This window comes from Callorhinus ursinus, unplaced genomic scaffold (genome assembly GCF_003265705.2).
Source record: "Callorhinus ursinus isolate GAN/ISIS: 27379988/994484 unplaced genomic scaffold, GSC_fseal_2.0 scaffold61, whole genome shotgun sequence".
NCBI classification, from domain to species: domain Eukaryota; kingdom Metazoa; phylum Chordata; class Mammalia; order Carnivora; family Otariidae; genus Callorhinus; species Callorhinus ursinus.
In genome coordinates this window covers 6,349,451-6,364,858 of record NW_027397123.1, presented here as the reverse complement: position 1 = coordinate 6,364,858, position 15,408 = coordinate 6,349,451, and the positions used below count along the sequence as shown (strand labels likewise).

Below are 15,408 nucleotides of genomic sequence, written 5' to 3'. Positions count from 1 at the left end.
AGATGGGCAGGGCCGTGTGCATCAGATGGCCGCCAACGCCTCCAGTGGAGAGCCTGCCTCCCTGCAGGCAGCAGACAGACTATGGTTTCTTTCATGTGCTCCCCTCGTCCTGCCATCTGGATGCCTTGATTATTCCCCCGGTTCTTCCCCTTGAGGAGATGCCTTTCAAAGCAACATACAAACGTGTTCACATGTTCCCTTATCCTATGCGAGTAAGCACACACCTCACAGACAAGGACCCATGATGCCCTGAGGGAAATACGCTTTCTGCCCCCAGAAGCTCTCAAGATCAACATGGAAAGAGAGAAACAAGATGAATACCATGAGATCAGTGTCAACAGGGGCTGTCAACAGAGAAAGGATTACACCTGAGGCTGGTGCAAAGCCCGGAGGCTTCCTGGAGGAGGCAGCACGTGGTGGTCTCTCTCTGCCTGTGCTCGTACTGAGCATGGTCTGGCGCTTGTTACACTCAGCAGGTTTGTAACTGACTCCCTCTAAACGTAACCAAAGTCTACAGTATTTCTGGCCTTACCAACATGGCTTGGTCCACACCTGATGGAAAAGGACAACCCTCAGGATCAGTGCACTTACAATGCCATGGGTTTGGGCCACCTTGTTGCATAAGTCAGGACGCCACTTTTGAAGAGCCAAATAGAAAGGATTTTTCAGGAGATCTTCATCATACAGAGCCATATGGACTTCAGATGGGGCAGAGAGTCTCCTGGGACAAGAAAAGAAAAAGCAGTAAATGACCACTTTTAGATTTATACAACAAATAAAAGTCCTGATCTGGCAATTTCTAAAAAGCATCTCTGACATGTATTACTCTACTCTACAGGAAATATCAAAGATAACCCACCAATTCCAAGATGACTTTTTTACTGGTTCATTGCAAAAATTATGTTCAGAAATCTTGTTCAGGGGCGCGTGGGAGGCTCAGTCAGTTAAGCATCTGCCTTCGGCTCAGGTCATGATCCCAGGTCATGATCCCCACATGGGGCTCCCTACTCTGGCGGGGAGCCTGCTTCTCCCTCTCCACCTGCTCTTGCCCTGGTGCATGCATGAGCGCGCACTCTCTCTCTCTCTCAAATAAATCTGAAAAAATCTCGTCAAACTCCAAGTCATTGCAAAAAGTTAAAATGGCTATTTTATGCATATATTTTAGTGAAATATTTTAAGCATATAGAGAAATAGAGAGGGATAATGCAAACCTGTCACCCAGAACCACCCAATCTTCACATTTTACCATGTTTGCCTCAGACTTTCTTCTAAGAAATAAAGTGTATCGGAATAGACCGGAGGGGCGCCTGTGTGGCTCAGTCGGTTAAGGATCCAACAGTTAGTTTCAGCTCAGGTCGTGATCTCAGGGTCATGGGATCAAGCCCCACATAGGGCTCTGCGATCAGTGCAGAGTCTGCTGGAGATTGTCTCCCTCCCCCTCTGCTCCTCCCCTGCTCATGCTCTCTCTAAAATAAATAAAATCTTAAAAAAAAAAATAGACTGGAATCCCCCTGTGCCCCTCTCTGATCCCCTAAATAACTCTCTGATCCTCTAAATTAAGGATTAGGACTTCAACATATGAATGGGAGGGGCACAAAAATTCAGTCCATAGCCTAAGCCAATTGTCCCATTATCCTTTTTTGAACAGCCTCTCCCTTTTGCACTGGCCGATAATGCTACCTTTGCTACATTCTAAGTTCCCATATATGTGTGGCCTCTTTCTGAGCTCTATTTCAACAGTCCAGACCAGTGCCATCCAACAGATATATGAGAAATGTAATTACACATACATTATGTATAATCATATATGTAATTTAAAATTTTCTAGTAGCCACATGAAAAAGCAAACAGGTGAAATTAATTTTAATAATATATTTATTCTAATCTATCCAAAATAGTATATTTTTAACATGTGATCAGTGTTTTAAAATTACTGACATATTTTACACTCTTTTTTACTCCTACTAAATCTTCAAAATTTGGTGTGTATTTTACATTCACTTTTCAATTCATACTAGCCACATTCAAGGGCTTAAAAGCCACATATGGCCAGTGGCTATTATACTGGACAGAGCAGGGCTAGACCACATTAGTTTACATGACTACAGCTTCATAATAAGCCTTGATATCTCATAGAGAAAGGCCTCCCTCCTTGTTCTCCAAAATTGTCTGGTTATTCCTATTTTTTGCAATATCCCATAAGTTAAAATCAGTTCCTCAATTCCATGAAAAATCCTTTTGGGATTTTTAGTAGAAATTCACTAAATTTTTGGATTGGAGAGTCAACATCTTGATAATAATGAATCTCATCATCCAGGGACATGGTATGTCTTTCCATGTATGTCTTCTTTGATGTCCTCCAATTAAATTAAATAGATTATAAACAACTTTTATTAAACATTATTTGTATAGGGCGCCTGGGTGGCTCAGTCGTTAAGAGTCTGCCTTCGGCTCAGGTCATGATCCCAGAGTCCTGGGATCAAGTCCCACATCAGGCTCCCTGCTCAGCGGAAAGCCTGCTTCTCCCTCTCCCACTCCCCCTGCTTGTGTTCCCTCTCTCGCTGTGTCTCTCTCTGTCAAATAAATGAATAAAATCTTAAAAAATAAAAAAATAAACATTATTTGTATATTCTGTATAGATTTTCTCCTGTTGTGAATGGGGCTTCCATTGCCCCTGGTCTGCTCCATTTACCATACATGAGTGTAGTTTCACTGAGCTATCAGAGAGGAATATGAAAAATGGGCACAGAAAAAGAATCTGAGCCTCCATCTCAAGTGGTGCAATGGAGAATATAAACACCTGTCTTGCAGGACTCCCATTTACATGCTGCCTTCAGTATTTTTGCCATACTGCATACTAATGGACCACCACTTACTGCTGGCCTACATGGTGTCTTTGTGAGAATTAGAAAAAGGCACCCAGTAGGTACAACAGTCCTGTGCCAGGGCACATGGCTTGGTAAGTAGCTCACAGGCTATTTATCAGCCCCAGTTTGCCAACATCTCACTCTCCTGGGCACAGTACCTATGCAATAATCTGCGTAATTGTACACAAAGGCTCCACTGTTAGTATTTGACATATTCCTTTAAACACCTACTCTCTTTTCAAATTTATTTTTATTTATTTATTTTTTAAAGATTTTCTTTATTTATTTGACAGAGAGAGACACAGTGAGAAAGGGAACACAAGCAGGGGGAGTGGGAGAGGGAGAAGCAGGCTTCCCGCAGAGCAGAGAGCCCGATGCGGGGCTCGATCCCAGGACCCTGGGATCACGACCTGAGCCGAAGGCAGACGCTTAACGACTGAGCCACCCAGGCGCCCCCAAATTTATTTTTAAAAGAACCCTTATTACAACTTTATTTTTTTTTAAAGATTTTATTTATTTATTTGAGAGAGAGAGAGAACGAGAGATAGAAAGCACGAGAGGGAAGAGGGTCAGAGGGAGAAGCAGACTCCCCGCTGAGCAGGGAGCCCGATGTGGGACTCGATCCCGGGACTCCAGGAACATGACCTGAGCCGAAGGCAGTCGCCTAACCAACTGAGCCACCCAGGCGCCCTTATTACAACTTTAAATATAAAAACAGTATACTCCAGGGTGCCTGGATGGCTCAGTTGGTTGAGCATCTGACTCTTGATTTGGGCTCAGGTCATGATCTCGATGCTGTGTGCTATAAAACCCTGTGTCAGGCTCCCTGCTCAGTGGGGAGTCTGCTTCTCCCTCTCCCCCTCCCCCCGCTCGTGCTCTCTTTTACTCTCTCTCTCTCTCTCTCTCAAATAAAAATCTTTTTTTAAAATTGCAAAAACAATGGACATTATGTAAAACCTTGCTAGATACTACTGACTGCCAAACATTCTGAGCTTGAGCCTGAGACCTCTTCTTAAAAAAGAGATAATTAGATGGGGCACCTTGGTAGTACAGTCAGTTAAGCGTCCGTCTCTTGGTTTCGGCTCAGGATGTGATCTCAGGGTCGTGAGACTGAGCCCCACATCGTGCTCCACGCTTAGTGCAGAGTCTGCTTGAGTTTCTTTCTCCCTCTCCCCCTGCTCCTTCCCCCCACACCTGTGGACTCTCTCTACCTCAAATAAATAAGTAATAAAAATTTTTAAAAGAGAAAATTAGCAACTATTAAAGAGCATCAAGTAAACTTACCCTTGATACAATCATATAAATGAAATATGAATAAAAACTGAATTACTTTCTTACTATGTAACAATATTCCAACATGCTTTCTTGGGAAAATGCCAGGACAACACATCTAAGTAAGTACATTATGAATTCTGTTATGGCTAATGATAAAAACAGCCCCTATTTGAGAGCATCTTTGGTTCAGGTACTGTGATAACTTCTATTCATCCTCATCCCACTTTAATGTTCATGATAACTATAGGCAACCAATTACAAACAATGCTCACAATACTATTGATGTCATTAGCCCCATATTTTGCAGATGAAGAAACTGAGGCTCAGCTGGCCAACGTGAGGTTATACAGATGTCAGAATTTATTCTAACATCCGCCTCTTTAGCCACTACACCCACTGTGTAAAATAAATATGCCTGGGTTAAGGGTTATATCACAACCCACAGATGCACAGATTCCATACTTCATTTCCCCCAAAGGAAAAGTCACCATGACAGTCACACGGGCCCTACACTGAATTTCCTCAGTCTGGTCCAGCCAGAACTGTCTCTGCTGCAGGCCCTCCTGGGGACTGCCTCAAGGAGGCCCCTGAGCTCCCTGCAAATCCTGTTCGGGGAGGAGCCTAGCCTGAAAAAGTTTACATATAATCTCTTCCTGGACCCCAGAGACAGCTCTACAACAATTCAGGTATTTGACTTGTTGAATTCAATTACTGCAGTCCAAATAATCCTTCTATGAGGCCCTAACCAGAACAACTGGATAATGTGATTTTGCTGGGACAGAGTCACAAGAAAACAAAATTGTTTCTGGTTTCTGACACAATTGGTTCTACATGAGAGAGTACAAAAGTAAAGACACCTTGGACAGAAACCGCATGAGAGACAGGATGCCATACGGTCAGAATGAAGCTGGGAAGGGACCCTCCTTCTGCTCCTCAGACAAGATGCCGGCAGAGCTCCAACCCCTCTACACCCAAGACAGAGGTGACAAGGACAGGCTCTGATGCAGGAAGTAACAACCTAGCTGGGAGGCAAGGAATGTGCATCCACAGAGTAAAACCAACCCAGAGCAGTGCTGGGACAGGTAAGGACCAGAGAAGGGAGCAAGCAGGGAAGGGGGCTGGGGTGGGGAACGGAGGAAGCAGGAACAGGTTCCTGTGGGCACAGAAAACCCAAGAGTAAAAATTTTTTTTTAATTGATGAGAAGATGAGTCCAGGGAAATAACAGGAATCCAAACAGTGCTGGTCAGAGAGGGACAGCAGGGTGAGGGGAGGCCCCTGAATGCCACATCAAAACATTCAGTTCAAAGGCATGAAACACACAAGACTCAGAGCAAGAGCTGCTAGTGAATGGGACAGAGCTTGCTGGGTTTCAGCCCCAAGTCATCTTGTTTTCTCTTGGACATATTCCTCTTGGTTGCCAATGACTGAACCCTCTGTCCAGGAGTAGGGATTCAAAGAGCACTGTCCAGTGCTTTTCTCAACCTTTTTGTCCCGGTGCTTAAAAAGATGTAAGAATCTAATACAATCAGGTGCTTAATTCCAGAATGGAATTCTTAAATAGGGGGTAAATACTTAACACAGATTAACGCCCTCACAAGTTTTACTTGCAAGAATTCATTTTATATTTTAATATAACATGAAAAGTAAACTGTTCCTTATAAAACTGGAAAGAGGAGTAAATCCTCTTATAAAACTCCTTTTAAAAAAAATTCCACCCCTGCCTAAGCTCAAATGGTTGGATGATTTATAGCAAATCCAGGGAAATTAGAGATACCAAATACCCCTGAACACAAGTTCTCTGAGGTTAACTCCATGAACAGGAGAGCCAGGCAAGGTCTCAAACTAGTACCGGACATTTCACGGGGGTGGTGTGCACACTTGTGGTTTTGTGGTCTACAACCGTCCCATGAGGCTGGGCAGTCAGGTGTCCCCATCTGGTGACAGCGTACAGCTTGGCTCAGCAGGATCCAGCATAGGAACGCCTGTGACTCCCAGAGATAAACTCCCAGCTGAAATCTCACTGCTATGGCTGTTCTCTCTTTGGTGAGGGCGCTCACCAAAGACCCACACCAGGCATATTTTCCAAAGGATGAGCATTATTCTCCAACTAGTTTAATTGTCGATGCAGAAGGGAAAGGCAAAAAAGGAAAACTTTCTAATTCATCTATGTTTAATAGCAAATGGAAGCAACGGGATGATGTAATGTATGATATTGCAGTAACTTATGTCCTCCTGGCCTGTACCATTTACGGATCCTATCCATATTTTTCTCAAAGCTCTACTTCAAAGTGTCCAGTCTGTGCCTGGCCACGTGGCTCCCTGTAGGCACGCTGTAACTGTTCGTCCACTGGAACAAGATGATAGTGGGGTGTTAGAGGAAGCTCAAGCTCCCAGGAGGGGTCATCTCTCAGAGAAGCTGGAAATCCACTGCCCATATCCAGGGGAGGGTGAGGGGCTGACCCCAGGCAGCCACGCAGGCACCGGCAGAAAGCCAGAAACAAACTATATACTCAGAGCTGGCTATGACAGCTGGAATGTGGAGAGTCACACAGGGAGGGAAGGCCTCGGAGCTGGAAGAGGGGTGTAACCACTAAGGGAGCAGGAGAGTTTGGAGGAGCACCACCACCCCTGGATTTGGGTCTGAATCCTTTCTAGATCTATCCTCACATGGTCACATTCCTCTGCTCCTCTAGGAGAGAACTGAGTTACCGAACACCAACCTAATCCTGGTAATTCATAAACAAAGGGAAAGACCCACAGAAATACTTACAGTGCAGATGTGTGAATAACAAAGACCCAGGAATTGCACTCATGAGCCCAACACAGTCCAAGAGCCACAAGGAGACACAATCAAGCCCTTGACCCCCAGGCCCTATGCAGACAGTACTGTTTGCTCTCCCAGTGAAGCTGCCAGGCAGGATGATTTCTGGTGGCAAGCCAGAGTCAGAAGAGCTCACCTAAGGGATCTGCTCAACTTCAGAGCCTCAACTGCTTTCCGGCCACTGAGGCTAGACACAGTATCTGTCCCTGCTCCCATCCTGCCCTTCTCCTTCAGAGGCCTCTGCCCTCCTGATCTTACTCAGACTGGTCCACAGGAAAGATGGCAAAGCAACCTTTCCAACACTGAGGTCTACTACGGGGCAGGAGTCCCCCTTATCCTCAGTTTTGCTTTCCAGTTTCACTTCTCTGTGGTCAACTGGGGTCTGGAAACAGAATATCCGCCTTCTGACATATCGTCAGGAAGTCAATAGCAGCTAACATTACACTCAGTACCTATATCGTTCCCCTCACTTCATCTCATCACCGAGGCATTTAATCACCTCACATCATCACAAGAAGGACGAATACAGCACAAGATATTTTGAGAGAGAGAGAAAGAGAGACAGACCACATTTACATAACTTTCATCACAGTATATTGTTAATAATTATTCTATTTTGTTAGTTATTTTTGTTAATTTCTTACTGTGCCTACTTTATATATTGAACTTATCATAGGTATGTAGGTATAGGAAAAAAAAAACGGAGTATAGTGTTTGGTACTATCCGAGGTTTCCAGCATCCACTGGGGGTCTTGGAACACATCCCCCATGGACTAAAGGGGGGGGCTACTACATTCTTCCAGGATTTCCCCTCCACTCCCTACTAAATGAACTCTCAATTTCTCTCCCTGGCATTAAGGGCCTCTCATTCTGGCCTGCCACCCATCTCTGTAGCTTCGTATCCTTCTGCTGTCCCTAAAGCTCCCCAAAGTGATGGGTTCTCCCTCCTTCTATCTATTTTGTCTTGAAAACTACTCTTTCCCTGTCAAGGCCCCCATCTGGTCAGTGGGTGGCTAAGACCCTCCACCATGGAGAATGGCCAAGGCCAGGAGCGTCCAGGTCCTGGCCACAAATGGTCCCAAATCTATAGATTAAAGGACAGAGCGCAGAGGGAGAGGGAGCCCTGGGGCCCAGCGCTCTGGATCTTCTGAACCGCCTCAATACCATGCTGGGGAAGGTGGACTCAAAACGCTAATATCCCACTAAGATCCCCTGCTCTTCTCTGGGGCTGGGGTGAGTTAATCAAAATAAGGGTCTCTCCCCATGAAACCCATAAACCTGGAAAACCCCAGCTCGCATGCAAACTAGTAGACCCTCCAGTCTCAGGAGCCCCTCCTTCCCTGAATGTCCTAAATCCTCAATGAAGACGCGTCGTTTGCTCCGTGGCCCAGCACCGGCTGCTAGTGCCCAAGTCCCCAACATCTCCAGGGGCCATTACCAGCTCGCGCGCCTTGGGCAGTCTATGTTCAACGAAAAGAACTGAACAGATCTAGAGTCCGGAACATCTCTTGGTGCCTAAGTTTTCCTGGAGTAATTTTTACCCAGCAGAACGAAGAGCCCCAGCCCCTGAAGAGGCTGGCAGGCAGGGATTCCCTCCTCCCTCCCCTGCGCCTTCACCACCCCCAGGGACCACAAGGCCCCAGGATCCGGACCCCCACCCACATCCTCCCCCTTCCAGCGGCCCCGCCAGGCGGTCCGCAAACCACGGAGGTCACTCAACTCTTGAACGACTGCCCCGCCCACTGCCCCCAAGTCCGAGCTCCCAGGACCCCGCACCCGCTGACCCGTCCTGTAGTCGCGGGGGTCAGAGGGCGCATTCTTCGCCACCCCGCACTCCAGGGGCAGAGAGAGCCCGGCTGCCGACGGGATCCGCAGAGCGCGGGCGGGGCGGTCCAGCCAGCAAGGAGTTAGGGTCTCGGGGTGCCGCCCAGGGGCAGCCAGCCCTGCCTGGGGGCGCCGCGGGGCGCTAGCCGCGAAGAGGAAAGAGCCCCTCCCCCTTCCAGCTCCGGGGCCCCGCCCGGCCTCTAGGCCCCGAGGCGCAGCCGTCCTGAGGGAAGGGAGGCACGGGGTGACACAGGAGCGAGGACACTTACTTAAAAGGCTACATAGTTTCACTCCCTGTCCTTTTCGGAGCCACGGCGACGCCTCCCGAGCCCGGGACTCTCACCTCCGTGCCCACCACCCCAGCACAGCGGTTCTGCTCCACCGCCCACCTCTTTACTCCGCCGTTGGGCGGAGCCGCACCTGGTCAGCCCAATGAGCGGCCGTCCTTATCCAGAGTGACGTCTGCGCAGAGCAATCATTGAGTCCTCCCAGCCGGGGTGGGGCTCAGGCAGCGCACAGCGCTTCCTACTCAGGCCCGACCAGCCCTGAGTCGCCGACTGCGCGTGCCTGAAACGGGAGGGGGCGGGGCCGAAGCTGATCTGACACTAGAGGTGGGGTCCAAGCTTGGTCCCTGGAAAGCGGGCTGGATCCGGATGGGGAGACCCGGGAGCTGTCCTGCCCTGCGGATCGCCCTTTACTGCTAGGTTTGGAGGACGGAGGTGCCCAGTCCTATGAGGCACACCACTCCGTCGCTGGCAGGGTCTGGGAGTTAGGGTCCCTGGATTCTGATTCCCTCACTTGCATGGACGCCACGTGACCTAGGCCCCCCTTTTTTTACCTGGGCCTCAGTTTCCCCATCTTTACGATACCGGAGGATTGGAACTGCCAAGCGCTAGTATTCCAGCACTGTAATGGGGAGCGGAGCAGTGGGAGATAGGGGACCTACACGTGATCTCCCCGCGCGGGGCCCCGCCCATCCCTGGTCTAAGGGATGGAAGTGCCCTCCGAGGACCGGCGGGGGTGGGCGGATCCTAAGAAACCCGACCCAGCAGCCCTTGGCAGCGGCTAAGGCGGAGCGCGCGGCTCCGCGGCCGGCTGGCCCTGGCGACGGCACCTGAGGAGGATGGGGACCACAACCCAGGCTTCGCAGAGAGCCACCTTGGAGGCGAGGGCGGTGCAGCGACTCGGCGTGTGACTCCGAGCGAATCGAGGGAGGATGGACGAGGGGATGAGAGATAGCTAACGGGGCTCCTTCTCTGTGTCCGGTCCGCAGAGGTGCACGTCGCAGGTCTCCAGAGGCTCCGTCGACAACAGCGGAAGCACCGAGCTAGTCTTGGGCCATGAGGAGCGCGCGGGTCGCACGGCCCCGGGCCGCCGTCGGGGCTGACAGCGTCCTGCTGCGCTGAGGGTGTGGACCGCAGAAGGGCGCGGGCTGCCCGGCCGCGCCGGAGCGCACAGCCATGGCGAGGGAGGAGTGCAAGGCACTGCTGGACGCTCTCAACAAGGCGATCGCATGCTACCACCACCTAGTGCTGACCGTCGGCGGCTCGGCGGACTCGCAGAACCTGCGCGAGGAGCTGCAGAAGACGCGCCAGAAGGCGCAGGAGCTGGCGGTGGCCACCCGCGCCCAGCTGACGGCCGCGCTGCGCGACCGGGGCCTGGGCGCCGAGGAGCGCGCCGAGTTCGAGCGCCTCTGGGTGGCCTTCTCCGGCTGCCTGGACCTGCTGGAAGCCGACATGCGGCGCGCACTGGCCCTGAGCACAGCGTTTCCGCTGCACGCGCCGCGGCGGCCGCTGGTGCGCACCGGTGTGGCGGGCGGCGCGGCGGGCGTAGCGGCGCGCGCCCTGAGCGCCCGCAGCTTGCGACACGAGGCGGAGGGCGACTTCGACGTGGACGACCTGCGCGAGCAGGAGTGCGAGATCCTTCAGGTGAGCGAGATGATCCACGACATGGAGATGAAGGTCAACGTGCCCCGCTGGACCGTGCAGGCCCGGCAAACGGCGGGCGCCGAGCTCCTGTCCAGCGCCGGCGCCTGCTCGGTGGGCGCCGTGTCCGTCCAGGAGCGCACGGGGCCCTGCGACCCGAGCAAGGCCCTGGCCGCCACCGTTTTCAGCGCCGTGCTGCTGGCGGCTGTGGCCCTGGCGGTCTGCGTGGCGAAGCTGAGCTGATCGGCACACGACTTTTCCTGCCACTACCGCTCCCTCCCCGGAGACATCCCTCGGGAACGACGGCAATCGCCTGGACTCGGGATGGGAGTGGGATCTGGCACGTTTAAGGGAAGGGGTTCTAAAACCGTGTGTGTGTGTGTGTGTGTGTGTGTGTGTGTGTGTGTGTGTGTACATGGTTTTCTCTTGCTGGCCCGGAGGAGTTAATTTTGCGCGGGCAGCCAGGGCATTACCGCTAATGTATGCAGCAGCTTTATCCCCTATTAATAGAAAACCGTCCACAGTGACCCCAGATTCCTCTGAGTTAATGGGTGACCATGTGTGCTGCTGGGGCGTGTTTACACGGAGTCTGAGTTTGGTGCCCCCACCCCTACCAGCGATCCCCACTCTCCGCATGGGGCAGTTTGAAAGGGGGGTGAGGTGAAGTGAAGTCGGGGGAGGGGAGTTGTTTAGCTCTGTGTGGGTGGTGATTTTGCTTCCTGGACAATACTGTAAGAACATGTAAGCAGGTTTTATTACCTTAATCCTTTTGAGCCTAAACTTAGGACAGTGTGCAAAGAGAAGTCTGTGCAAAGTGCTTTCTCCATGGCGCACCATTGAGCTTCTTGGCAGAGTTTATCCATTAGTTCCGAAAAGCAGCTAGAAGAGGTTTGGGTTTGGGGTTTGGTAGCCTTCCCCACAAGTGCTGACCTTACTTAGGAAACCAGAGAGGACATGTCGAACCCGCCCCCACGGGCTTGGATCCACTGCACCCACTTGCCTATTGAAAAGGGGTCCCCCTGGGTAAGCCTGGAAGGCGCACGAGCTTTGGGAAGGGACATATGCTATTCAAACAGGCACTTTCTCCTTTGCCGGGGCTTATTTTTGTTCCAGAACTAGACCAGAGTTTTTGATCCTCCCTTGGGGGAGGGCTGCAGAATCCTCTTTGGAGCCCTTAATCCTATCTATCCCTTGGAATTTGCCTGCTGGTCAGTAGGAGAGCTGGCTTTGGAGGAAGCTGCCCAGCCCCCTGACCCTCACACTGACCCCTGAGAGGGTAAACCTCACTGCCGCATGCCGTTGGAACTGATTAGCCCTGAGACTGGGTTAGAAGGCAACAGCTTCCACTCGAAAATTTCAGCAACGTTTTATTTTTTTTTAAAGATTTTATTTATTTATTTGAGAGAGAGAGAATGAGAGACAGAGAGCACGAGAGGGAAGAGGGTCAGAGGGAGAAGCAGGCTCCCCGCCGAGCAGGGAGCCTGATGTGGGACTCGATCCCGGGACTCCAGGATCATGACCTGAGCCGAAGGCAGTCGCTTAACCAACTGAGCCGCCCAGGCGCCCCTCAGCAACGTTTTAAAAACAAGATCATTGAGAAAGAAAAACCATATAACCATATGATGCCCTATCAAAGCCGGTTTTTTATAGAGGACATTTGGCCACAAAATCATACATGCCAATGAATCAAACACAGTGGTCTTTACTTACAAACTTAATAAACATACATCTATTATTAAAATAGACCTTCTTGAAGGCAGGAGGTCGTAGCATAAACTACTGGAACCACAGCGTACATAACAGAGGTTGAGTGACCCCTACTTCTTTTGCTCAGTAAATAAAGAAGGTGGAAACCCCTGGGTCCCAGGCTGAGCAGAGCCACCACTTGCCACCTGTAGTGCAGAGAGAACATAGTTGGGGAAATAAGGCTGAGAAAATACATACATTTAACTCTCAAAAGGTAATTAGGAATAAAACCCAGAGACTTTGGCTGAAAACTGACAAGGATTTTTTTTTTTTTTCTTTTTTACCCTGAAAGTGGGAAAGAGGACCAGGAGGAGGGAAATGACAGTTTTCACAAAGGCAGCTTGGAGGGCCACGGGGTAGGGGCAGATAGCAGGAGTGCAGCCTTGGCTTCAGCCCTGAGGGCCACCTTTCCAGCCCAGCTTACTCCCCCTCCTCCTCAGCACACAGATTCCAGTACCTCATAGTGAAAATATGGGATCTGTGTATGTGTGTGTGTGTGCGTGTGATAATGGTTTAAAAATATCCACAAGATCTTAAGCTGATTAAAAGTTTTATGACCTTAACTAATAAAAGAAACACCTCTGGCCTCATCTGAATAGGGGCCACTTCAAATTCTTTTGTACCTGCGCACTCAGGGTAACTTCACAGATGACACAAAATGTTTCTAACTCCCCACATCCCCTCATCCCCCTCCCATACCCAACACAATACAGAATCTCTGTTCCCTTCCCCAAAGTCTCAGCTCTCCCAGACAAGAGGAGGCTGGGCATTTTGTGACCCAGTGTTGGCAACTATCCTTTAATACCACACCCTAAATATATTCTCCTGTTTCTAATACAGTGACTCTTCCGTTCTTATCAAGTTGTTTTGGTTCAGAACGACGACAAAAAGTTGTTCAGCAGAACCTACTGAAGAAAAAACCCATCCAATGTTGTGTAATCCAGAGAGCAGTTGGGACAAATGTCTTTCTTGTCACCCTTTCCACCCACTTGGCAAATCCTTAGGTATTTATTTATATGTGCAATCAGATGTGTACCTAATTCCAAGAGTCCTCTGCTCACCGAAATTAGGTGTAAAATGTTGCATCCCCACACACAAAAAAGCTGAATTACAATGAACATTTTTATCCTGTGGACCTGTTAACCTGAACAACTCTGTGTTTCAAAGTTTTAAGCATTAGGAATATTCGGTATTATTTGGAGTTCTAACATTGTCTACTAGAACTTTCGCTATGTGACGCATGCAGAATCACTTTCTGCTTGAGCAATAAGCTGCTGTCACTATGTCTGCTCTCATTTCTATGTATATAATTAAAGACATTGCTTTCTGATAGAAGCCTGATTCTATGTAGGTGTTTGATATCAAAGTCATTAATTTTCTAAAAACATTTGGTATGATTTTATACCATGATACAAGTATAGGGAAAAAATTCAAAATGTTTGAAATAGGGTATATATGATGAGGTCAACATTAGGGTCCATGGCAAAAAAAAAAAAACCATCTAATTTCCCAAATTAAAGATACAAGTTGAAGGATAGATCTTTATATCCAAAGTTAAATGCTATGATAAGCATTTGTTGTAAAGAGAAAATATTCCTGACTTCTCTTCTGGGAAAACAGTACTGTTTTATCTGATTTGGAGAAGACAGGCAATTGGAATGTCAAAGCACTTATGGAAACTTTGAACTATTGCTAGTAGTGGAAAAAAACCAAAACACTAATGTTTGTAGGAGAGAAAAAAAATGCCTGGCAAATTCATTTTTTGTGTGCTCAAAGAACTTAATGCTGTTAAATGCTGCAAGGGAAAGATTTTTGGTAAGGAAAATTAGAGCATAACCTGCATGATTTACTTAAGGTTTACAGTAACCTACATAAGACGTGTGTGATGTCAAATGACAAGTAGTTTTGGTTAAAGAGCGTTTTGGTTTGAGTGAGGATCCTGATGATGCTGCATTTTCCATTTCACATTTTTAGCTACTCCGTTGCTTTTCAGATATAGCTCTCCCTTCTGTAATGAATGCTTGTTAAGGGTGTGAGCCCTGTCATGTGAGCCTGTATGTCAGCCTGAGAAGAACTTGAGACTCTCCTCTGTCTTCCTTTGGGGAATGCCTCCTCCCTCAAGGCCAGATGAGCTATGATGGACAGGAGCTCTGCCTCTCTCTCCAAGTACCTCAGAGAAGTCATTGACGCTGTGCCTGGGTTCCCTCCATGGTGAAATGGGGGGAGCCCTGACCGATGGACTCAAAGGTTCCTTCCAGAGTTTAAAACATTTAACAGAATGCAGTTAAATAAGAAAGGATTATTCCAGTTTGGGGGTTTTGGGTTGTTACTGTTAGTTTGGGTACATATGGAAATGAAATGTTACAGTTTGATGGTTATTACCTAAAATTCCATATAAAGTTTTAAAAAAATCAGAATGAACTGAGCTTACTATGATTTTAGTCCATATCAGAATTAGTGGATGGACTTAAAAGCAAATTTGTATAAATGCTACTTATTTATAGTATTTAAATTAGATTAGGAATTTAAATTCAGACTGTAAGTCTGCATCCGAGAAAGACTACTATTGATTAAATAGTTGGTTTTTCCCAGCAATCGGGCCACCTAAACTGATTCTGGGAAATTACAGATGTGAAACTCTGTCATTTATCGTGGAGGCTGGGAAAATCCTATTTTGTAAGTAACCTGGAGCCCTCAGAACTATGACCACATTGGCTGCCTGATGTCAGGAAACATGAGCACAGCGTGGGGGATTTTGTATGTGGCATCAGATCCAAAGTGGAATTAAAGGCTTCATGTCAACTGTTTATCTGAGATTGTTTACTGAATAAAAAAATCAAAGATAACATGCAGCATTTATAACTTGGCTGGAAAAGATACCCTCAAATAGTTCAGCTATCAACTCTTGTGATTTAAATATATATATATATTCTTAATATTCTTTATGCC

The 15,408-nt window shown here is 48.3% G+C and overlaps 3 protein-coding genes across 5 annotated transcripts in view; 2 read left to right on the top strand and 1 right to left on the bottom strand.

Moving 5' to 3' along the window:
• ANKRD27 (ankyrin repeat domain 27) overlaps positions 1-9,192 on the bottom strand; it is a 48,059-nt gene extending 38,867 nt beyond the window's left edge. For all 3 annotated transcript variants that reach the window (XM_025854299.2, XM_025854301.2, XM_025854302.2), the window contains exons 1-2: positions 9,058-9,192; positions 592-721 (exon numbers count right to left, since the gene is read on the bottom strand). In XM_025854299.2, coding sequence (XP_025710084.1) covers positions 592-693 — 102 coding nt within the window. In that variant the 5' untranslated portion in view covers positions 694-721; positions 9,058-9,192. The remainder of the gene's footprint in view (positions 1-591; positions 722-9,057) is intronic.
• The window catches only part of DPY19L3 (dpy-19 like C-mannosyltransferase 3), a 234,423-nt gene extending 223,288 nt beyond the window's left edge, over positions 1-11,135 (top strand). The window contains exon 20 of the transcript XR_012375982.1: positions 11,070-11,135. The gene's annotated coding sequence lies outside the window, so the exon portion shown is untranslated. The remainder of the gene's footprint in view (positions 1-11,069) is intronic.
• On the top strand, positions 9,996-10,956 carry RGS9BP (regulator of G protein signaling 9 binding protein). The gene has a single exon (XM_025854242.2). It carries the CDS (start codon positions 10,249-10,251, stop codon positions 10,954-10,956), a length of 708 nt encoding a protein of 235 aa, XP_025710027.1. The 5' UTR covers positions 9,996-10,248.
• Positions 11,136-15,408: the final 4,273 nt, after the last annotated feature.